This window comes from Lonchura striata, chromosome 2 (assembly GCF_050655825.1).
Source record: "Lonchura striata isolate lonStrDom1 chromosome 2, ASM5065582v1, whole genome shotgun sequence".
In the NCBI taxonomy this organism is placed as follows: Eukaryota; Metazoa; Chordata; class Aves; order Passeriformes; family Estrildidae; genus Lonchura; species Lonchura striata.
In genome coordinates, this window is record NC_140704.1 from 95,264,517 (window position 1) to 95,288,052 (window position 23,536).

Sequence of the window (23,536 nt, forward strand, 5' to 3'; positions counted from 1 at the left end):
GGTCTGAACAACTGAATCAAACTTCTGGTCTAGCCCAGTGAGATACTGGGTTTTGAGGCCCCGGCGATGGTACCAACCAGACCTCCGCCACATACGGCAGAGTTCAGAGCTGTTCGTGCCAGCCCTGACACGGACACACAATACAGGACTCTGTCTCAAACTTACCTCCTCTCAAAGGCAGAAAAAGCAGACATGAACTGTCAGTATAGTGAGGAGCATGGAGAAATGTAAAATCTTTAGTTATATACTGAGAGCACTCAGGTAATTGGAGCTCCAAGATCTTCTTGCCCTTACCTGCAGTACTTGAGTCTTCAGAAAGATAAATATAGTGTCAGAGGCTTCTGATGAATTCTATTTTAATTCCTGATGATTTGCATTTTAACTGCTTAACAAAAATGATATTTACTACTTGTAATTACTGTAACTTTTGTTTCAAAATTGCTACAAAATCAAGTTATAAAAATGTATTTTTAAGGATATGCTAGTGTTACTATTAAAAAAAAAAAACCCAGCCAATATAACGTAAATGGTTTTATTCTCAAAAGAAAATCGTAATATAAAATATTTTAACATTCTTTTCTGTTTAAATATTGGTGACAGATTACGCATTTGCTCAAATAAAGTGCTGTTTTTACAAATAGGTATTTTGTTTTTATTTTTTACTGCCGTTCTAACCTCATAATATTGAATAGATAAAGTATATTTTGCTTATTGAAGAATGCAGCATTACTTCTCCTTTATATTTCTTCACATTAAATCATGACATTTTCAATCTAGACTACTTTATCTGTATCCAATCAAGAGAGGCATATTCATCTTATGTATTTCTCCATGTAGAAGGGGTCACAATTTGTGGTGTCCTTCTTGCCTTCTTCCATGTTTTTGTTGCTCTTGTCTGTGCCCATCTTGGTCTCCCATGGATTCTTCACCTATGGGCAAGAGTGGAATGAAACATCCATCTTCTTGCATGTTCATTCATTCTTCCTGCTCTTCTGACTTTGCTCTTCCTAAATTCAGACCACTGATGCTTTGAACAATTCAACACTTAGGTTGAACTATAGAGGCAATCTCTTTATTATTTTCTTTGCCTTTCTGAGGGTTTTGTATTTTAAGCATGTTACTGCAGAAAATCCTATGTCAGTGTAGTCAGGACTAACTTTTCAAATTTTCATTTGTATGGATTTGTATGGAATCACTTAGTCAGATGCCAAACTTCACCATAAAAAATAAAACCACACTTTTGTTCCAGCAGTTATCTTTTAGAAGAAATGGCTTCTTGTGGTTTCAAAGAGAAGCCAGGAGCTGTAAGAGGGGAAAAAAAAAAGAAGTCTGAAAAACTGCAACCAGCAAGACTCACAGCTATAAACAAGAGTATAATTCCACAACTACTGGAAACAGGCCCACATTTCCCAATGTACTTGTTATACCAGTATCTAAGTTTGATCCTGTAATCCATTTTACTCATCTTAAGCTGTCTCCTTTAAAGATAAGGTATAAAAACTCAAACTCATGTGTGAAAAGGTCACCTACTGCCAAAAAGTTTCCAGTATCCCTCTTTTCTTAATGTGCACCTTTCCAGTAAGCAATTATCTGGATCCTATATGATTTTTATATGCAAATCTGTATTGATTTTGCTCCTGTTTTTACTTCTCTCTCTTCAATCTCTTAACTCCCTCCTCTGGATAATTTCCACTTGATATTTTTGAGTCTGAATCCAAAAATGAAAATAAATACCCAAATAACTCTGTATCTGCAGGTATGTATGTATCTATCAATGTATGTAACATACTATAATATGTAAAAATAAACAGGAAGACCAGAATTTCCAGTAACTATAGACTGAATGGTATAATATTTTTTTTTCATCATAGGTAGAGCTACTCTTCCTTTAAACTTTTGTCTGGAGACTATTCAGTTTATTCTTTTGATATCTATCTCCTGGCTTCGTTCATTGCCCCTGCCAGATGTTTGGATTTTCTCTTTTCTTTGCACCTATCAGAAGTGCTGTTTAGATGGGGGAGACTAGCTGGATGCCTGTACCAAGTGACAAGGCTGATCTTTTTCTTTCAAACATTTCAATAAACTCGGCATTAAAAGGCAAACTAAGTTAACTGGTACTTAGCTTTACCCCCAACTAATTTTGATAGGATTTTTCATAATGAATTTAAGAAATATCCTAGCAGAAAAAGATTGTGTCCTTCTAAGTACAAACCTTGGATGCTCTCTTGCATTTTTCATGTCATTTTTGCAGAAATGGCAAATTCTGTTGCAAGCCATAAATGGGCATGGGAACTTCCATGAAGTGTTTCCATTTTTCATCAGAGGATTTAACATGTAACACTTCCTTACACATTTATTATAACTAGCATAACTAGCACATAAGCAAATGAAATAATTTCCTCCAGAAGACTAGACATAAAATCTTTTCTCCTGCCCCCCCCCCCTTTTTTTTTTTCATAAGAATTCACATGACTTTTTTTAGCTTTTTATTTCTGATTTGGCAAGTTTGTGTTGAAATGCAACTCTGTCTTCTTTGGTGTAATTTGTTTCAATTAACCTGCCAACCACTGCCAGATCTGTCCAGCCTCTTGACTGCACTCAGTTAATGGGAGCATGAATCTTAACAAAGCCCCCCAAAATAAACAGTTAGTCCTGACAACTAGGCATTCAGAAAGTCCAATCTTTTTTACCAGAATCCTGTTAAGCTCACCTCAAACCACAAACAGAATCTTTTCTGGGATAATACTATTTGTTAAATCCCATTCTCTCAGAAAGATGGACTTTATGCTGCCACTTGCTGTTTCACTGAAGTTGGAATCAAGACAAAGGATCCAGACATTTTGTTCCTCTGAGCAGTCATTTTGCCTCATGCCTCCATGGGCTGGTTATCTGCTCTAAATGGTAAACCAGCACAGTAATTCTGTGTTTGCTGGACACATTCACTGGGCTATAAAGGAGCAGTATCTTCCTAGTAATTTCTATTATCATGGAGATGGTGCATTGTCAATTTTCCAAGATGTAATAGTAGTAGTGAAACCACCAAAGTGTCAAAACCTGCCAAAACGTTCACTCTTGGAATGAATAATTTTATCACAATTTTCTAAAAATGACCAACTAACTTCCATTTAAAAAAGAGATGGAGGCAACATTGCCCATGCAAGTACTGTTTGCCTATTCAGAATTCATAGTGCCTCCAAACCTAATGGCTTGGATGTCCAGTAACCTCTGAATCATTTACACTCCTCTGCTTCATGCCAGTCAGACAAGGACTGTAGCAAGGAATTCACACAGCCTAACCTAGTGTCCCTGGCATGGGATGGGGTGGAAGGATTCCATTTCAGAAACCTTTATGTGGGAGTCCAAGACAGCTTAACCAGAAGTACTAGAAAAAAAGAATATGAAACAAATACACAAAGCAAGTAATAGCAAATTCTAAGCCAGACGTCCTAGAGAAGCAGGATTAAACAGCAGAACTGCTGGGTGCAGAACACGTTGTTGTTAAACTGTCACATAACTGAGATGTGGTGATAGTGACACAAATCTTTTTAATGGTTCAACAGGAAATGTAGAGAAACAGACCAGTGAGGTGGACAGTAATACCAAACAACAATCTGAAATTTTGTTGGAAACAATCAAGAAGGGATTTTAGAAGTCTTGCCTCACCAACCTACTAGAATTCCTTGAAGGTGCCAGCAGTCTTGTAGATAAAAGAGGTCCATTTGATGCTTGGATTTTGATAAGGCATTTCACAAGGTCCAAAGTTAGCCATAAGATAACAAGGAACCCACAGGGCAAAAATAAAATTTCTGTGTGGATAAATAATTTGTTAGGGAGGCAGAGGACAGAAGTTTGCAGTAAATAGTGATTTTTCCATAGTAGAAAGATTGACCACTAGTATTTCATAGGCATCTGCAAGAGGATATTCAGGATATGAACAGTATATTCAATATATGATTTTGAAAGGGCATATAGAGTGAAGAGAAAAACCTTCCTAAGTTATCCATATAAATAAAAAGAAAGATATAGAGAAGACTGGCAAAAAGATGTCATATGACATCTGTGCCTAAACAATAAGATAGTGACAAAATTTGGTGAAGATAAATATGAAGTAATATGAAGTAAGGCAAATGGAAAAAGATTATGTATGTGTGTTTATATAAAATTATAGGCTGTGAGCTCAAATTCAGTAGATCAGCTGGGTTTTAAGAGGTAATTTGAATTATTACCAATTCAGTCTTCAATTACAGCCAACACAGCAAAGTACCAGAAATAACTAGAAAAAGACAAGAAATGGAAAGCACAGAACACAACTGAAAAACAAACATCAGTCTGTCATGTAAATCCATAATATGCCTACATATTGAATACTGTTTGTTAGGCTGGTACCTCCCAAGTCTGAAAAGACAATAGCAGAAAAGGAAAAGAGGTTAGAAAACCTATGGTATGGGGAATGACAAAGCAGCCTGTAAGCCTTCCCCTTAAAAAAAACATGAATGAAGAAGGATATCACAGTGATCTGTAAAATCATCAGTGGCATGGAGGCAGTGAAGAGGAATCAACTGCTCACTATATCTTCAGATCCAGTATGATGAAGCAAAGGAAGTCAGGACATGGCAACTTCACAGAAAATGAAAACAAGTAGCTCTTCAAATCAGTGTCAGATGAGACTGGATGAAAAAGTTGAACACAATGGTATGGACCTTGGATCTGCTGGTCTTATGCTCTAAAATATTATACATTCCTGGAAATTACTTCAAGTTCCTGAGACTGCATAAGGATTCCACTGCTACTTTTTACAATCAAAAGCAGCTTACCTGGTGCAGAAACTTCTTTTAGCTACATGTTCTCTTCCTCTTCTCTGTTAGTGCTTCTGTTTTACAGCCAAATCTGTATCACAGAGCTCTCATACACAAAAACCTAAAAGCCAGATCTCTGATGGCAGTCTTCTTGCAGCCTCTTATCAAAAGCTCAACAAGAACAACTGTTGCCTCCATTTTTACAAAAGGATGTTGTCCCCAACACTGAGCCACCATTCTTGTCCTTTGATGTCTTCAAGACACTTAAGGTCAGCAAGTTGCTTGGAGATACATCACACCTCTATGCTTCTTTGGTTCTTGAGTAATTCCAGTTCTTTGTGTAATCAAATCCCATACAGCTTCTGCTCACCTAGTAAGACCTTACAGAAGAAGCTCTTCAACTCTGGGATGTTACCAAGAGACATCCAGAAGCTCCCACACATGCTGACTGTTCTGAGAACTGAAAGTTGCACAAAGCATACAGGGACATCCAATAGTGGCTTTCAGCCAAGCAGACTACACAGAATACTGGAAGTAGCCCACATTCACTAACTACCCCAGCAATTCCCAGTTTGCCCCAAGACATCAGTAGGTAAACAGTTATCACCTACTTTCACATATCTAGTGAAATGCAGCTCACTGAGTTTGGAACAACTGGGACCAGCTTGTTATTAAGGTTTCCTAAAGCATGCAATACCTGAATTATTTAACATAGACACTAAACAAATGAAATTATTTTGTGAGTAGATGAAAGCAGCAAAATAAACAATTGAAGAAGAAGCACTATTAACATGGTGAACTTCTTAAGGCTATTCAATGGCTCTTGTTGTTTCTACTAAAACATGGATACAGAAGTACACATGGGAATAGGTTATGCCCTATGCTATAATATGGAGTAACAGATGAGTATCTGCCTTTGTTTCAGGTGGCTGGCAGGACAGAGATTTTCAGTTTTTATATCTGAGAGAGTAGGAAATGTATTCAGTTATTACAGGTCAGCAACACTTTCCTGTGCGTTCAGTACATTTCAGAAAGCAGTTTCTCCAGCTTGGTGCTTGGAATACATGTATCCCAAAGAAACCAACTATAGATAATCATATAAAAATATCACCTATGCAAAATAACTAAATGCATACATACAAAAATATATAATTAACATAGCTGTCTAAATCATTATGCTAAATTGTAGATCTTTAATATATTTATTCTACCTGATCATACTAAAATGTCTCCTATAAAGAGTATGCTAAAGTTAATTACACATCATACAGGAACACCTCCCACTGATGCTACATATGTACACACTATAGACAGTGTACTGTATACTCTGATTTGCTATACTTACATCCATTTTCTGTTTAGTAATGCAGAACAAAAATCTTATCCTTATTTCAGATAGTAATGAAGGGTGTATAAACATCTTACAGATACCTCTATTTTTTTATATTAAAATCTTCTCTACAGTCTTAGCAAGAGACAAACATCATTAGCCAGGAAAGCAGCTAACTGGCTTGTTTGTCACGTTCTGTCTTCCAGCCAGTACTAAATAAAGTAGCCACACACTTGGACATTAGGAAGATTTATTTAACTGAATGAGTGATTAGACATTGGAATGGACTGCCCAGGGAGATGATGGAGTTACCATCCCTGGAGGTGTTTAAGAAAAGATGGAATGTGGCATTCAGTGCCATGGTCTGGTTGGCATGGTGGTGTTGGGCCATAGGTTAGACTGCATGACATCAGAGGTGCTTTCCAATATAACTGATACTGTGATTCTGTGATTCAACCTGCAATTAATTTTTGAATTAAATTCAGGTGCTACTTACATTGAGAATGACCTGGCGGTCGTGTGTTACTAACACTACTCTCAAAGGAAGAGTGGAAGTTGTGTATAGTTTCTTGTAAAATCTGTCTCTCTCGACCCTGTAAAAACAATAAAATAAAATAAAATAAAATAAAAATAAAAGGTAGTTTTAAATTTCTGTTTAAAAAATGAATTTATTAAGAGTACACAACAATGCGTAAATATGTTCAGTATACTATCAGAAATAATAACAAATCCTTACCTTACAGACATATATATAAAACCTTGTAGTAATCTTTACCTGAAACTACCAGACAACAATAGAAACATTTTCATTATTTTCTTCCTATCTTTATGGCATATCTTAGTATGGAACATCATCCCTCCCCTCATTTTTAGCCTCATCTCTACTTAGGGAAATTGTCTTTGTGTTTTGTCTTAACTTCCACTTTCAGAGAGCAAACAGACCTCAAATCTAAAAAAGCGAGAAGAGGAAGAGGAAGAGGAAGAGGAAGAGGAAGAGGAAGAGGAAGAGGAAGAGGAAGAGGAAGAGTAGCACTATTCACCTGATCACACAGGAATCAAAACCTTTTAACTATAGGACACCCTTCCTCTTATACTACGTTCTCTAGCTACACTATTGCAGCCATGTGATTCTTTTTAGCACTGCTGAAATCAATATTGAGAAACTGCAAAATTGCTCATGTTTCCAAGTAGCTTGTTCACTGGACTAGGAAAGAATTACTGAAAGAGAACAGGAAGTGCCAGAAAGGAAGAATTTTTACTAGTCAAATACATGAAACACTGTGTTTGGAAAAAAATATTTTAGCTTTTCTAACTAACATCCGCAACTGAATTTCAAAATGTATGTTGAATTAATTGTATAAAAAAACCTTGAAATAATTTACAGCGTACAGTACTTTAAAATGTACCTTTCCTGCATTCAGTTCAGAAATAGCTGCCAAAATTTGCTGCCTTGATCCATCCGTTTTAATACCCAGCTCTTTCAGATCACCATCAGTAAGTGTGAGGAAAGCTTCCATATCCACCTGCATATTAAAAAAAAAAAAGAAGAAATAAAACGTAACATAAATTTACCTACGCAAAGATTCATTACTACAGGTTAAAAGAGGTTTGTTGGGTTTTTTTAATTGTATAGATTTAATGTAAATATTGTGCAAAAAGAATTTCTAATGAATTACCAGCACCAAATGGTACATACTTTACCACTCTGTTGTAAGGCTTCTAATTTGCTGTTAAACATTCAACTAATCATGATAGTACATCCTAAATATTAATGGATTTTTAGTTTTTTTCCCATCAAGTTCTATTAATTCAGAATATATCATCTCCACAGAAAGTCCTCTGCCTACAGTAGCAGCTACCTGAATAAAGCTAAGGTTTCTCTCTTTTCTTCACCCTTTCCCCCTAAGTATTTCTGGAATTTCAGAATATTGTGTTTACTTTTCCAGTGTCTCCTGAGACAAACCTAGGATTTGTTCATATATCAGTTTTTATTATAACAACATATCCATAAGGTTGTGATAAGAACAAATATCTGACACTTTTCATATTGATATAACCTTCACACACAAAGCAAATCAATTTCTAATCAATGCTCACTTGCCTATCATGCGCAGGAATACTAATAAATAATAACCCAATATATTGTAATGCAGCTAAATTGTCTGGGCTTGTGCTGAATTTTGAACTCTTAGCAAAGTCAGCTTACTGCATGTCCGTTCACTACCCTTTTCTTTGACCAAATAAACACACAATATTTGCTCACATCTGATCCTGCCTTAAATATTGTAATGAATTACTTTTACTTATTTTCAGCAACATTTCCTTTCATTGCATCCTTCAGTGAGTCACAGCTCTCATCTATGGCTATGCTCCCCAGTTTAATTCTTCTATTGCTTATGCACAGCAGATAAAGAAATAAAGCAGCCATCTCGGTGACTCACACCTTGCTGTTCTCCTTCTGAAAATGAGGTTTCAGCTGTGATTCCAGGGATGATATAGTATGTCTTATGAACTATTTAGTCACATTGGATACAGACATATATAGAAAAAGCAGAGTGTAACAACAGAGAGGAAAAAAACCCTATGTATACAAAAAGCTGTAGGTTAAGTGTAAAAAGCTCTGCTATTTGCATTATTCTGGAGAATGCCACAAATATCACTTGGTCTATGTTTCAAGGTTCTCTCTGAAATCAGGAATGGTTGTAGAACTCGATTCTGGATCACAAATCTGATGCAATGTGTTATACCCTACTTTCATAAAAATGGTAAAAAAAAAAGATCTTTTCTAAAAGACATACCTCCTGCTCCTCAAATATAGGCTGATATTTCTCAAGTGACAATTTTTTAAGGATGCCAGTCAGCTCATCTGTAATAACAGAAAAAAAAATAGTCAACCCCATAGATTAGAAAATATCGTAATAATCTCAGCATTATAAACTGAAAATATATATTAAAGCCTATATTTTCCGTAGTAATTTATGGTAAGAAAAAACTAACCCCATTTATTCTCCATCAGAAATTGAAACATTGGCTTACTCTGTTCTCACCTACTTACATATACTATACATCCATCTAGTCTTACCTTGCTAGGATAAACACTGCTGTATTTCCCTTTCTACCTCATTAAAAGAATCTTACAAAACCAAATGAATAAGGGCAACTAAGGCGCTTCAATGCCTAAAATGCAGGTGCTTGGCCCCAGATGGCTGATCCAGATTGTGTAGGTTAAGACAGCAGAACTCCTCAAGCAGGCAAGGAACTGAAAGACATATTTCTATGTCATCATCCAGGAAGGCAAAGTGTAGAGCAAGCAACCACACACCTGCTCATTCAAAACCCTGATACAGCACAGCCTTTCTGAACCCTCTTCTCCTTATGTGCCCAACATCCCGGCATCATGAACACAGCTGAAGTCCAGATAAGATGAAAACTGGACAGAATTTAAATTTTACAAGGCCAAGGCTAAGAGCACTGAATATTGTCTTTCCTCTGAAAGCCTAAGAAAATTAAATGTGACCTGACAGTGACTCTTCCCACACATTTAAAATGGGATTAGCTAAAAAGTGTAAGTGAACTTTCAGAATAACCTGGCATTATCTCTCTTAATTACACACTACATCTCTCAGCTAAAGTTTTCTTTTTATTACTTTGCTATCATGAGTAACTAACTGTTTCTTCCCCTTAAGTACCTAAATGGTCAGTTAAACTAAGTAGTCGGAATCAAAATAAAGAACATTAATTATTACATTATAAAACAAAACTGTATTTAATATTCTGCATATAAACTCACTTTCATTTTAAAGACATCCCTAGTTAATTACCAAATATACTTTCATTTATTTCACTTCTTTGTCTTTTGATTTTCCCTTTTCTTTTGTCATCACTAGAAACATGAAAGAGAATCTCATACTCTAAGCTTCTCAAAAGACATCAAGTAGCTTGAGATAAACACACTCCTGTGTCCTATTTTGGAAGACTACTTCTTTTTATAGTAAAGTCAACAGACAACTGAAAAGAAAAATTCTAGCTGAGTCTGATATTCTGCTAGGGTTTTGTTGTTTGGTTTTTTGTTTTTTTTTTTTTTTTTTACTTTAACTTCAACTAACTTGGTATGCCCAACATGATTTGAATAAGTTGATGTGGTCTCAGACTAAAAGCTTTAGTACCCTGAAATTAATCCATGGGAAAAGGCAATCAGTTTTAAAAATGTATGATGGGAACTTCTCCATATTGTTGGATGAAAAATATCATCTTAGAGAAAGAAAACAGAATTCTCATTAGATGACCCCTAGATATATTATTAATGTTTTTTTCTTATAGGTTGTTAGTTACCCTTCTAATTTTTCATCATGTTGTTGTGCTTAGAACTGTAGGCCATGATATGGGAAGAAACTTTCAGGGTATCTGAGTTCAGTCTTATTGTCATAAACAACTATAATACCAAACATCTTTCACACATAGAGAACGCTTTCAGGTGTAAGGCCTTCTTCCAGTTCCTGTACTATTACTCTAAGGCTGAACAAAACCTGAAACCTCTCAGTTTTACAACTCTTGATTAACATGTTTGTCCTTTGCTTTACCACTCTATTTGCTCTGCACTTATCTTGTCTCCTTACCTCCATCCCTGGAGCAAGCAAAGGTTCTTGGAGCTCTTACTGCTTTTGCCATGTTACTCCTATTTAGCACCTCCTTTTATACTATTCTACAGCAATAAGGTAGGATTACCTTTCTCCAAGTTTTCAGAGCCTTCTTTTACTCTCACATGGTTTCGTCTTTCATAATTCTCTACATCACTGGCTCTCAGAATAGGGCCAAGTTGTTGATGGTCCGCCAAATGGTTGCCTAAAAAGAAACAAAGAATATCTCTGAATGCTGCTGCCTACTGTTCCTTCACAGTAGCAGTCAATGTAAATCAATTTTCTTACTCATTTAAGTTCACTTGAAAGAAAAGTTAACACTGCAGACCTTCTGTACTTATTCTTCTGATTACTGCTTGGCATATCAGCATTTGTTCTGCTGCTGCTGAATCAAACGTCAGTAAGAGAAGCCCTTGAATTACAGGAGCACTTAACTACAAAAGCTTACAAATACAATGAACCCAGAGCTGCTTGGGCTTCTGACAAACAACCTTTTCTCTGCTACAAGGGAACTCAAAGAATCCTGGCGTTAGTGCACGGTCACAAAACCGATCTTGACTGAGTGAGATCAGAGCAGCTGATGGCTTGGGGAATTTGCTTCATTATCCAACAGTGAGTTCTCCTGCTTTTATGCATCTCAAAATCAGCAACACTTATGTTATCAAGATCTCATTATAAAATGGCACTAAACATGAAAGGATTTGCTCCAGCAGTCACTAGAATGTGTTACAGCTAAGCCATGAGAAAAAGACAGAAAGAAAGTCAAGTATCACCTGTCTTCAGTGTCAAATGGAATTACTGTTAATGGACAAAGCTGGTGTAAGTGAAAATAAACCAAAATCAATAGAGACAATTTCAGAAAAAACAAAAATAGTATAAAATGCCTCCATTCCTTATTTAAAAAGTTCTGAGTCATTTTATTTTCTTCATTTTTTAAGATATTTACAAGAGAAAACAAAGTTGTTGATACCCTTTTTCCATTGCAGTAAAATGACTTTTAAAAAGTTGCAATCTAGACCTGAAAGTCTAATTTAAAAGATACTAATCTTACTGGAAAAGTAATAACATCAGCAGTCTTTCTTAGGACTTTAAGTTAAAAAGAGGTTGTAATAAGGTTATTTTCATGATTCAGAAAAATAAATGCACTACAGCTCTTAACTTCATGTAGCTATGACTTGCTATGGATGAAAAATATATCTCTGTAGTGATGTGCTTCTTTGCATTTACTAAGGAAAAAAAATAGTATTGGCCAAGTGCATTTTGTACCCTCAGCAAAGGGTGAAAAACAAGACTTAAGCCATGAAGAGGGAAAATGTGGCCACGTAAGAGTGGGCAACATAAATATTTTATGCTAGCTTTGAGGTGATACCAGTGTCTCTCTAAATGGGTTTTGGGAGAGAAAAAGGAAGTTTGTGCAGGAACACCAATCTCACTGTACGAAACACCATCATATATTCTAAAAAGAAGAGAAACCGTACTCTCATGCAGATACACACTAGTCCAGTATAGTTATAGCTTTAAAAACATAGTATTCTGGATGAATGGATCTCAAGTAATTACAGTGAGCTACTCACCATCCTCTGTAATAGTACCACTGCTGGAGCCGTTGCTCTTGGCGTGTCTGTGAGAAGAAGAGACAGAAGACTCTGCATTTTGAACCTTAGGAGATGGGGAAGGTGATGGAGAAGGTGTGAGAGTTGGTGATGTGCTTTTAGATGTAGATGAAGTCCCAGATGGAGGTCTTTTGTTCATGTCCAGTTTTTGCTGCAGTTAATGATACAATCATTTGAGTTCAAAAATAATTCAAAAATGTTTACGTATATGTGATGCTTCAATATTACTTGTGTACCATTTCTGAGAGCATGTAGTCACAAGTTTCTGTTTGACCTATATTGAAATAATAGAAGCAATAGTGATTTTATCCCAGATTGAAGTCTCTCATCTCAAAATTATCAAGAAAAATACATTTACTAAAGCTATAATTTTGTAAGAAAAATTATTTCTTGTAAACGAAAACTGCCCACAAACACTACAACTTTTCTTTTTCTAAAATGACTATCATAGTTTAAGTACAGGTGGCACCTATGCACAACACAGTCTCTCACTCACCTCCCCACTTCCCTTGGAATGTGCAGAAGCAGAAGTAAAACTTGCATTAGAAATAAAAATAGTTTAATAACAGAAAAAAAGTAAATGACTTTGACTTGAAAACAGGGATTTTCATTCAGAGACTTAAGTCTCAATTAAAGATTTTCAAAACATATGAGATGCTAATTTAAAGTAGCACTTCATGCTGGATTAACCAGAACATGTAGCAAGCACAAATAAAGTTCTGGGCACATTAAACCCCTTGCTGCACTGGAATGGAAGTTTCCAGCTAATCCTCAAATTTATTATTACCTGACAGGAGTCAAGTGATTTATTAAGAATTTAGCATATATTTAATACATTTGTAGCCATGGAAAACAGGAAAATACATGAGTTAAAATGGGTAGTAATAATATATATACATACACATATCAATAGTCTTTTCCCAAAACCATCAATGCACTTCATCTCCTAAATTCTTTGATCTATATATACATTTTGTTGTCTACACTGTATGACCCAAAAAGAAGGTGACTTTTTACTGGATTCCTGAATTCAGAGTTTAAATACCTTTTGTCACTCAGGCTACTACAACAAACTGATAAAAATTCGATCTAGGTAACAATGTAAGAAATGAGAATGACAGTGGTTCCTGTCTTTACAATTTTGCTTCTTTGCTGTGGCATAAATGGAGCATTTCTAGTTAATGAAAAAGATGCAGATTTAAAAGATAAAACTCATTTGAGTGGTAACATTCTTCCATTACTCTAGCCTATGTCAGAATGTAATACTTCCTTAGACCTGCACTGAATTGACTGGAAGTAATGTAGTATGATACAAACTTGAGAGCTCCTTGAAGAGCATCGTGAACTTCATGAACTCATTTCAACTTTCTGCCCCAAATTTCAGTTGAAATTGTTATTGGCCATTTGTGTTGCAGAATAATCTTCCCTCCCTAGCACAATGTCTACATTTATTTAAATTACATCGTCCTGTAAAATGTTATTAATTTTTTTATTTTCCTTTCTTTGAAGCTTGCACAATTTCACCCCTCATGGGTAAGTTTTGCAAAATTGATCAGTGTAATATCACTGCATTTTTAGATCAGCTCTTTCCAAGTTTAGACAGCATGATCCTAATGGGAGGACACAGGCCATTCCTCAGTGGATATAGACATTAAATTTCCACCATTTACATTGCTGATTACAATAACACACTGCCAGCTTTTGCAGCCAGTATGGATCCATATTTAATTGTGTTCTCCCACCAGAAATCTCCGAAAATCACCTCAGTTGTGTGATAATTGAACATCTATAGTGAGATCCACACTATGACATGCTTTGTTACTAGTGGATAGAATGAAACTCGTCTAGACATCTAAGCAAAGAGCACATGAAAAAGCTCCAAGCATTTCCAAAACAGTGGTATAAATGTTAAGAGTCTTTTCAACAGTACAATGAACAGCCTTTCCAGAAGATGATCTGCAGCACACTGCATTTCACTACTTTTTTATCCCCTAATGTGAGTGGAAACAGCTGGTTAACTTCTTAGTGGCAGCATTGTTGCAACAGAAGACCACTGTATCTGCAGCCAAAGCTCACAGACAAAGGTATTATCTCTTGGTGGGATGATTAATATAACTGGAGAAAAATGAGACTTTTGGGGGGCACACAAAGAGCTCTTCTGAAATTATTTCCAAGTTAAAAACAAGCTGAGAGGACATGCTGAGAGTTTAATTAAAACATACTGGTCAGACCTCTGGAGGAAAAAGCATTTGGTAGCTGCTCTGCAGAGAAGACTTTAATGAGGGAAGAGGATGATAAAGGGGTTTTGTCTACAGGAAAAAGAGATGGATCATTTATAATTCAGGGAGCAGTTACACAGGATAGAAAGGGAGGAAAGATTACCATATGCCAAAGAATTGGTATGAATCCTCAGACTCTGATACTCCAGCTGAGTTAAAAATTTTAGCTCCCAATCTCATCTTTGATAGGCAACCAGTAGCCCCTCCAGAATCAGGACTGACAGATCAAAGACAAAGTGACTATTCATGGAAACTGTTTCAGCATTGGTAGTTGCACCTATTTCTGCTTTTTTTGTCCTCCAGAAATTTCCATGTAATTTATGAACAATTTTGAAATTTCATTTACCATTTTTATGTACTGATTAAATACAAATATTGTGTACTGTTGCCATACATGACATCACAGAATGAGATTGCAAAAGTATTAATTTTATACTCTGGTCACTTTTATTTCCTCAGGCAAGATTTGAAAAATTTCACCGAAAGATGCAAACAAAACAAAACAAAACGAGCTGCTTGGAGATTACATAAGCAAAAGTTGGAGAAATTTTGCTCTTGTTCATATATTCTAACATTTCCAAATACCATTAGGCATTAGAATATAAACCCCAAATTTCATGTTTTCTTTCTCTTGCTCTCTGAAATGCAACGTTTCCCTATGTAAATAAACCCATCAATTTCTCAATAGCATGTCACATCTTCTGTTATGATGCTGCTTTCTAGTTTGTGTCTCTGCAGATCTTGAAGATTTAAAACCTTAACCATCAAAAATGTTGTACAAAGCAGTTAAGAACTTCAAAGTACGTGCCCAAAAACGTGCAGGTTGAGAGAGCAAAGCTATTCCAAGGAATTTATAGGTAAGTCAGCACAAACAGTATGGCCTCAAGAGCAAAACCGAACTTTGGTCATGACCTACTGTTTAAAAATAACACCAGTGGAGCAGACTGGTTATGTGCATATTGTTGTGGTCACCATATCCTGGTACAAATTATGTCATACTCTGCATTCAGGTTGAGCCTTTGAAGAGAAACTAGCTAGAGAAACTAACTATACCACTTCAGGGCAAAATCCAGGAATAACTAACAAAACACTTTATCTGGTCCATAGAAAGAAATAATGAGAAACCGCAATAGTGTAGATCTACCCTAAAATCAAGCATTACATTTACTGTGTTTTAAAATAGAGTGAAATTAATAATAAAGTAATGTTTTCTCATTAGGCTTCATCTTCTGTGAACTTGCACTTAAAAGTAAGATTTGTAGAGTGGAAAAGCTTCCACTAACAAAGGTTCATTCTTTTCTGGCTGTGCAATTGTGCATCAGCCACCCATGACTGAGATATGACCTATTAGACAATTTGAGGTGCAAAATTTTACATTTCCCATTACCTTTACAACTTGTCCATTGCCAACAATCTGAGCACACTGCAAGTCTGACACAGCAGATGAAGGAGTTGACTGGACTGGACTATGCTGTTGGCTGGGTTTCTGTTCAGGTAAACCTGCTGCTTTTCTTCTTTGGGCTGCAATCTGAGACAAAACATTATCTGCACTGCCACCTAGAACAAAGAATAAAATAAACCCAGTAAAGGAAACCATAATTTTGAAATGTTTGTCAACTCTCAAACAATCACTTTCATTTAAAAACCGACTGGATGAAGCACGAGACAACTGCAAGGTTCAGATCTCTCCAGCAGCTTCCAGAATAAAGAACAGAAATCAGTAGCAGAAGAGGGTAGCCAGCCCTGTCTATCCACACACAGAGCTGACTTTCATACCCTTGGACATAGTTTTCATAAGCCACTTCACCATATTGTCTTCAACAACTACCAGGAACAATGTGTGCAGCTTTGATTTAATTGAAAACTATTTTTTATTTCAAACAAAAAGTAAGCAATAGGCATAGGAGTCAGCTCTATAACATGCATGGTGCAATGAGCCAGCATCCACCTGATTCACCATGGGTGGATCCAGTAAAATCTGCATGAGATGGGCTGACCATTGAGACTTCTGTAACAGATGTGATGCTCTTCCTCCCTTATGTAGGTGTTTGAAGTCAAATCCCATGTCCACTAAATTCACATAAGCTTTGTTTCTACAATAGTAGGAGTGCTCAGAAAAGGTTTAGTATCTTATACCATCATCACAAACACTAAATTTTTAACTGAATCAGATACAAATTACTTTTTTATTAAAAAAGGCACCTGATCTGTTATGCAGTTCTCCTCCATGCCTGTTAATTCCTGCAATGTTATTAGATCCACCAGAAGAATGGGGAGAATGACTGAAGTTATTGGAATTTGAAGGAGATGCTGGTCTTCTTGCAAATGTTGGTAATTTGACTGTTCTAGTACCTTTGCTAACAGATGTCTGGAAAACAAAATGAAAAATAATTTGTTCTTTCTTGATTGAGAAAAATAAAGAGAAAACTTCAACTGCTATTTTATTTACCCTAAGTTCTGAAACTTCCACTGAAGAACAAGGGGATATCAGAAAGAATCTCATTCTACATATACATATATATTGAATACACACTTGTTATACTACACCTCTTATATATATATATATATATATATATATATATATATAAATAAATATATATATATACTGAATACATTTATTCAATGAGATAAATTACACCACATTAAGCCATTATTTCTTCTTAATCTTTGGCCAACAAAAATGAGCATATATGATGCACCTAAGACATGATATACATAGTATTATGAGCAGTGGGGAAGAAAAAAAATTATCCCATATGAAATTTCTTTTCTGCAGAATCCTGGCTTTGTCTCTCCCATCTTACAAAACACCTACCACCTTCCCATCCATCATATCTTGGTTTCTTACAAACTAAGCTGCTAGAAGTGATATAAACTTTCTCTCCACCAGCTGCATTTTTATGTAGCCAGCTGCACCACTTTACTGAGTTTTATTAAGTGAGGCACTACTGATCTAGCTATACACTACCCAAATCCTCAGCCACATCCTACTTAATTTCTTTTGCTTTTACACCATTGGCCACTGCCAGCCAGCTGACATATGAACTTTTGCAGCTCAGCTTTTTAATGTTTCTTGTATCTGTTGCTCAAATAACTTCTTCCATCTCTGACTTGTTTCCCTCCTTCTATACCCTCAGCAAGACCCTTCTTTCCTGACAGAAGAACTGATGGCTAGTCCTCCCCTACTTTCCCTGCTCCTCATTTTATTCACATGCAGTTATGTTATTACAACCATCTTTTTTGGGATTATAAACAGTAACCTTCCTGCTAGGTCACTTTCCTTAGTCTGTCTTATTCCACCTAAATCACCTCTATTGGTATTAAGCTAGTGTCCACACAAAAAAAGGAAAGATAAAAAAATTCCTCCTAAATGTCTTCATTGTCCCGTGTCTAGAACTGACATTGAAACACAGTTATGGACTGGTCTTCTCTACATCTAGCTATTACAGTCTACAGTTAGGGGAATAAGCACTTCTCCTTTTTCTAAAACTATGAAAGAGAAGGCTGTCAAGGTTGTTTCATTTCCTATCTCAAGACAAACCACCTATTTTTTTCTTAGCTTGCATCTTCACTGAAAACATTGTAGAATCAGGCAAGCTCCTTCTATAAATAATAGAAATAATCAAGACTTTTTCTTGATTTTGATTTCTTAGTTTTACAGTACTTCCAATTTAAAGCTGTGTGCCTTCAAGTCCACTTGATCACTACTTGCTACAATTTTATCTATTACTAATCTTTTAGAATATTATGTCTGTATATTGATCTTACTGATATTTCTTCCCTCCTCCTCAGTTCCTAAAAATTGAGCAATTTTTATTCTTTTTTACTGTCTCTGGTCCTTTTTTCAAATCAGAGAAGTTTCTACCACACTGTTGGCGGTTCTGGTTAACAGCAAAAAAAAAAAAAAACCAAAAAACAAACCAAACAAACCCTCCAACAAAACAAAAAACCAAACAAAATCAATAAACCCCCAAAACCAAACCAAATTAAGATGTTTCACTTCATACAGAACTTTTGTTTCATTATGTTCCTTCCATATAGATGTGCATTCTTCCTAAGCAGCACTGCTTAAAAGGACAAGCCATTGCTGAAACAGTGGGTTAAAAGTAATTTCTAATCAGAAACAGAGTGGCTCACCAGTCAACAGGGCCAGGGCATAATACAGTATTTTCGTACACATTTAGTTTCCTTACTATATCAGAGTTCCCACTGCTGTTAAAATCATGCTTGATTGCTCTCTGTGGCCAGGCAGTTCTCATCTGTTCAGCTTTGCCATCTTTGCTGAGTCGGGTTCGGTCAGAATTCCAGAGCTCAAAGCTTGAGGGTGGTAAGAAAGGTGGTATCACTGCTTTCAGCTTATCACTGGGCAGCCTGGTAAATGGAGCACTACTCCTCAGCTGAGAAAGGAGAACAGAGAGAGGGGGAGGGGGGGAAGAGTCACTTCTTAAGAAAGGTTACTGGGACCTGGTGATGTAGTTTCAAAATATTAAGTTAAGGAAAAGGATGAAAACACACTTAAAACAAACAGAAATGAGACACAAAAGTACTATTTGAGGAGAAGTACACACATAATAACAAGCGAAAAATCAATGAACATTGTGGCACCCCTCAGTATTATGCTTATTCATTTGATACAATGAATATAGCTCATTATGTGGCAGAAACTGTCTCTTCCTCTACTGGGCTAAATGTTGCTCAGGTTGACTTTCACAAGAATAACAACCAATTTCCAAAGAAATAACAATGTAGTCCTCTCTGTATTCCCAGACAGGATGACTAAAAACAGTGAACAACTGCATGTTCCTGATGCATGTGTACTGCAGAAAGAAATAAAAACACAACTGATTTTGTTTCCTGGAGTTCCATCAGTCAGTAATATCAAAAGTTCTTAAAAAAGAACTCAAACTTCTTACAAAAGAACATGAAGATAATAACCAGCCAAATTAAATGACATCACCAGACGGCAAAGTCAAGGGGAATATAAAGCTACAGCATAACAAAAGAAGAAATAGAATAACACAAACACACCTCCCAAACTAAATCTTTCATGGTTGCTTCTACCAGTAATTTCACACCTCCACTGTACCATGGTTCTATTCATGTTTTCCTCACTTCATAGAGCTTGTCAGCAACTAAGCAGCTGTTCCATCTATTTTACTATTTCATTGCTGGTCAAACAAAGGTATGGATAACTGTTGAAAGAGGTCAGTACAGCTTCCATATCACACTACTTTTAGTACTTTCTAGTCTAAGAACTACTGATATATCAAAGCCTACCAGTTCATGTCTAGTGACTACAAACAAGCTCTTTTTCTAGACGTAATTTGGACAGGAGGCAAAAAACTGTAAAAGCTATGGGAGCTACATGACCCTCTGAATTAGGCTGAAACACCAAGAACACTGCAACATACCATAGTTGTCAATAATTCATCATCCTTTTCTTCTTTCACAGTGTTTGCACCTGAAAAATACATAAATTATGTTCTGTTGTTTACATGTTTCTACTTCTATTTCTAAGTCTAGCTCATTGATTTTAAACAATCAACAGCTTTACCCTCAGTAGGAAGATTTCCAGCAACACTCTCATGCACCTCAGCTAAAGTTAAGCCAAGAACTTTGCATTGCACACAGTGGCAGATTTTCATGGAGAGCTGCACAATTTCAGTAGATGTGCTTTACAAACTGGGCTCTTCCAATTTCTTTCTTTTCACAATTATTTATTTATTTGCTTAAATAAATTGGTCTTCCTTACATAAATTAGTTTATGGAAGATACTAACACTTTTCAGTGACCTGTCTTAATTGCATTAAGACCTGTGACTTGTCTTAATTGCATTAATGGCATTTATTAAAGAACAGTAACATGGTTATATTAGTATTTTCCTGCTTAAATGCTACTGCACTCAGCATGATCAACAAGTATGACCATCTCTCTTTCTACAGACTACAAATACATTATATTTTTTTCATTTATATTAAGCTAAAGTAGAACTAAACCAATAAATCAGAAATAGTATCTGACTACCCCACAAGAGTTAATTTCCCACAAGACAATTTTGCCTTTACCACTAGCTTTGTTATTTGTGTTCCAAGCTGTAGCAGCATCAAGGTTTCCAGAGATGTCTGTATCACTCTGTGAGGTTACTTTTATAGTGCAATTTAATGATGGTTCAGCCTCATCCGGAAAAGGCACAAACTGATTAGAAGGAAATCCATGGCGCAATGTCTGAGTCAACTTCAGCTTGCGGAATCGATTGGACATCCTGCTCCACCAGGACTAGATTGATAAGAAGACACAACAATTTAGTTCCAACTAAAAGAAAAAAAAGAGGAAAAGAGATGCATAATTAAGCAACCCTTACCAAGGAGTTTTTGAAATAAGCTAAAAAGCAATGTTCAAGTGGTTTGCAATTACCAACAGAATCCTTCAGTGTAATTTGCATGTGTAATAATTATTTTTCACCTGGAAAATATTTTAAAATGTTTTTCCACAGTATCTGGAAGGCCAAAGTAGACAGAAGTATTAGGGCAATTTGAATAGGGAATTTTTGCAGCTACATAGAAAATATTTAATTTTCCCATTAACTTCCAATTTCACCATTGATTTTTACTCTCTCTGGAATCAATGAGTGGCACCTCTAGTTTCTGCTTTTTAGAGGTGTGCATATGAGTTTATGTAATGTGTATCAAAGCTTCGCACCAAGATTTTCAAAATCAGTGGCAAACTGGAAGAGTTCTGATAGTATTTCTGTCAAACTAAAGATCAACAATCCATACAGTGCTGCTATAAAGATAATTTAACCAGACTGGGAAGATGATAAACTGAAAAAGAGCAAGGCAAGGAAACAGCAGCTGTGAAAACAGCATAAACCTTAGGACTATGTACCTATAACCTCCATCCATACAGATATCACATACGTGGGAACTGTTATGCAAAAGGACTTTGCTCAATGTAAAATTTATTCAAATATTCACAGACTTGCACATTTTTACAGGCAGATAGTCCAAGTTGCTTCAAGTCTTCAGCAAGATATTTCTCTAGATTATACATAACCTATGCCATTTGCACCAAAAATTATGTAGCTTCTACATAAATCAGATTGTAAGTACCTTCTGATTATTTTGTAGTAAAGTTTCTCCTTCCCTTTCTGGAATACTTTTTAAAAAAACTAATGTTAAAGTAATATTACAAAAGAACATTACAACTTCATCAGGGTAGCTTTAGTTGATAGCAAATCCAGGTAACAACCCCTTCTCACAATACATACTCTTCCTTCTTCTTGGCATTTAATATTTTTCAACTACTCACTGATATGTTTTTGTGACTTTCTTATACTTTTCCTCTACATATTAATCCTTATAGTATAAGACTATTAAAAACATTTCAGATCTGCACAGAATGTTAATAATGTATAGAGTTCTCAGACCCCTGTACCTCTTTGGAGTCACAACTAATAAAGATTCCATTATTTTCAGCAACAAAGATCTGATGAAAAAAGGCAAGAGATACAAATAGCTCTGAGAAAGCAATAAAACCCACAGTTCAGCATTTATTCACCTTCCAAAAGGAACTGGAAGTTCATCTAGTTTTAACACAGAGTACAATGAGCTGACAAAAGAGAGTACTTGCACTTCTTGGTTTTGGTCACTGAAGCTACCTTGCTTCTGTAAGAAGGATCATTTCTAATTGCCCATCATCTCTGTTACTCCTACTCACAGTGCTTCTGCTCCCTGAATATACACTCACACCACAAACTACCCCAAAATGGAGTAAATACAGCCACTATGTTACCAGACAAAAAACCACTGCCCTCTGACAAGAAAGTAATGACACTGGAGAGGTTCATCTTGTCTTCTGATGTTCACAGTATAATGGTCTGATCTCTGGAGTTTAGTTCGGTGTTGTAGGAGTTTGCAGCTTCTCCATATACCCCTACCACATCACACATGTACAGAAGCTGTAATAAAGGGCTTTAAATAGACTGAGGCATTCAAGTAACAAAAATTCATTTCTCCTCAAAAGTAGTGTCTATAAAAAGGCTGAAATCTAGCAGCAGTGGGAGAAGGTAACAGTATCAAAGAACTAGAAAAGTGGTGTTGCCATTTCAGAAATGTCTACAATTTAGACATTTGTAGCAATGCTAGGAACAAAAGAGTAAGGGGGAGAACTGCAAATCTCTGCCCTCAAAAAGTTTGATCTAAAATAGAAAACTGAATGTGGTAATTCACACTGCTCTAATACTGACATTGAGAGTGTAACTTGCTGAAGAAGAACAGGCAGGAAGAAAAAAAACGGAAATAAACTTTTTGCATATGGAAAAGGGACAACTTTGGTTTTGAGGGTGTTGGGAGGAAAGGGGTAAAATCAAATAGGAGGAGAGAAGGACTCCTGCTCAAAGTGACCTTTCAGCTGGGAATGCTAAAAATGTAGGTGTGCAAAACTTCATTTATTATGCCTAGTGTTGTTCATCATCTGCTTGATGGGAGAAGTAGAATTCCTGTGTAGAGGTAACACACTCTCACAGCCACACCCAAAGCCTTTAGTTATGGATGAACTAAGCCTACTGGAGACTGGATCCCTGTGTGTCTCTGGCACTCAGCCTTGTCGTTGAGGCAACAAAATAAATCTTGCATTTCGGCTGTGGCTTCGTGGTTGACTTAGTTACCCACCTGTGTTGATTCACAGAGGCCATAAAATGGTAAGAAACAAATCAGTTAACAGTTCTTTTGTGGCAGAAGTCAAGAATCAGGTTATCAGCAGGTAAAGGAACGGGCCAATAATGCGCACAAATTAAAAGTAAAATAAACACATCACAAAATAAAAAGTCTATTAGTTAATGACAAAAGTGATCACAGAAGAGGTGAGACTGAAGAGCATTTTT

General features: G+C 36.1%; 1 protein-coding gene across 4 annotated transcripts in view; it reads right to left on the bottom strand.

The window, feature by feature from the left end:
• Positions 1 to 516: 516 nt before the first annotated feature.
• Positions 517 to 23,536, bottom strand: part of ANKS6 (ankyrin repeat and sterile alpha motif domain containing 6) — a 39,469-nt gene continuing 16,449 nt past the window's right edge. The window contains exons 7-18 of one of the 4 annotated variants that reach the window (XR_014953393.1): positions 20,721 to 20,931; positions 20,067 to 20,116; positions 18,849 to 19,052; positions 16,858 to 17,023; positions 16,043 to 16,212; positions 12,338 to 12,527; positions 10,852 to 10,968; positions 8,925 to 8,992; positions 7,533 to 7,649; positions 6,623 to 6,719; positions 4,815 to 5,176; positions 517 to 1,302 (exon numbers count right to left, since the gene is read on the bottom strand). Coding sequence is in view for 2 of the 4 variants with exons in the window: in XM_021528728.3 (XP_021384403.3) it covers positions 1,253 to 1,302; positions 6,623 to 6,719; positions 7,533 to 7,649; positions 8,925 to 8,992; positions 10,852 to 10,968; positions 12,338 to 12,527; positions 16,043 to 16,212; positions 16,858 to 17,023; positions 18,849 to 19,052; positions 20,067 to 20,116; positions 20,721 to 20,931 (1,440 nt within the window). In the remaining 2 variants the exon portion in view is untranslated. Of the gene's footprint in view, positions 1,303 to 4,814; positions 5,257 to 6,622; positions 6,720 to 7,532; positions 7,650 to 8,924; positions 8,993 to 10,851; positions 10,969 to 12,337; positions 12,651 to 16,042; positions 16,213 to 16,857; positions 17,024 to 18,848; positions 19,053 to 20,066; positions 20,117 to 20,720; positions 20,932 to 23,536 lie in introns of those variants that run through there. The other 3 variants (XR_014953392.1, XM_021528728.3, XM_085573702.1) reach the window with 3 other exon arrangements.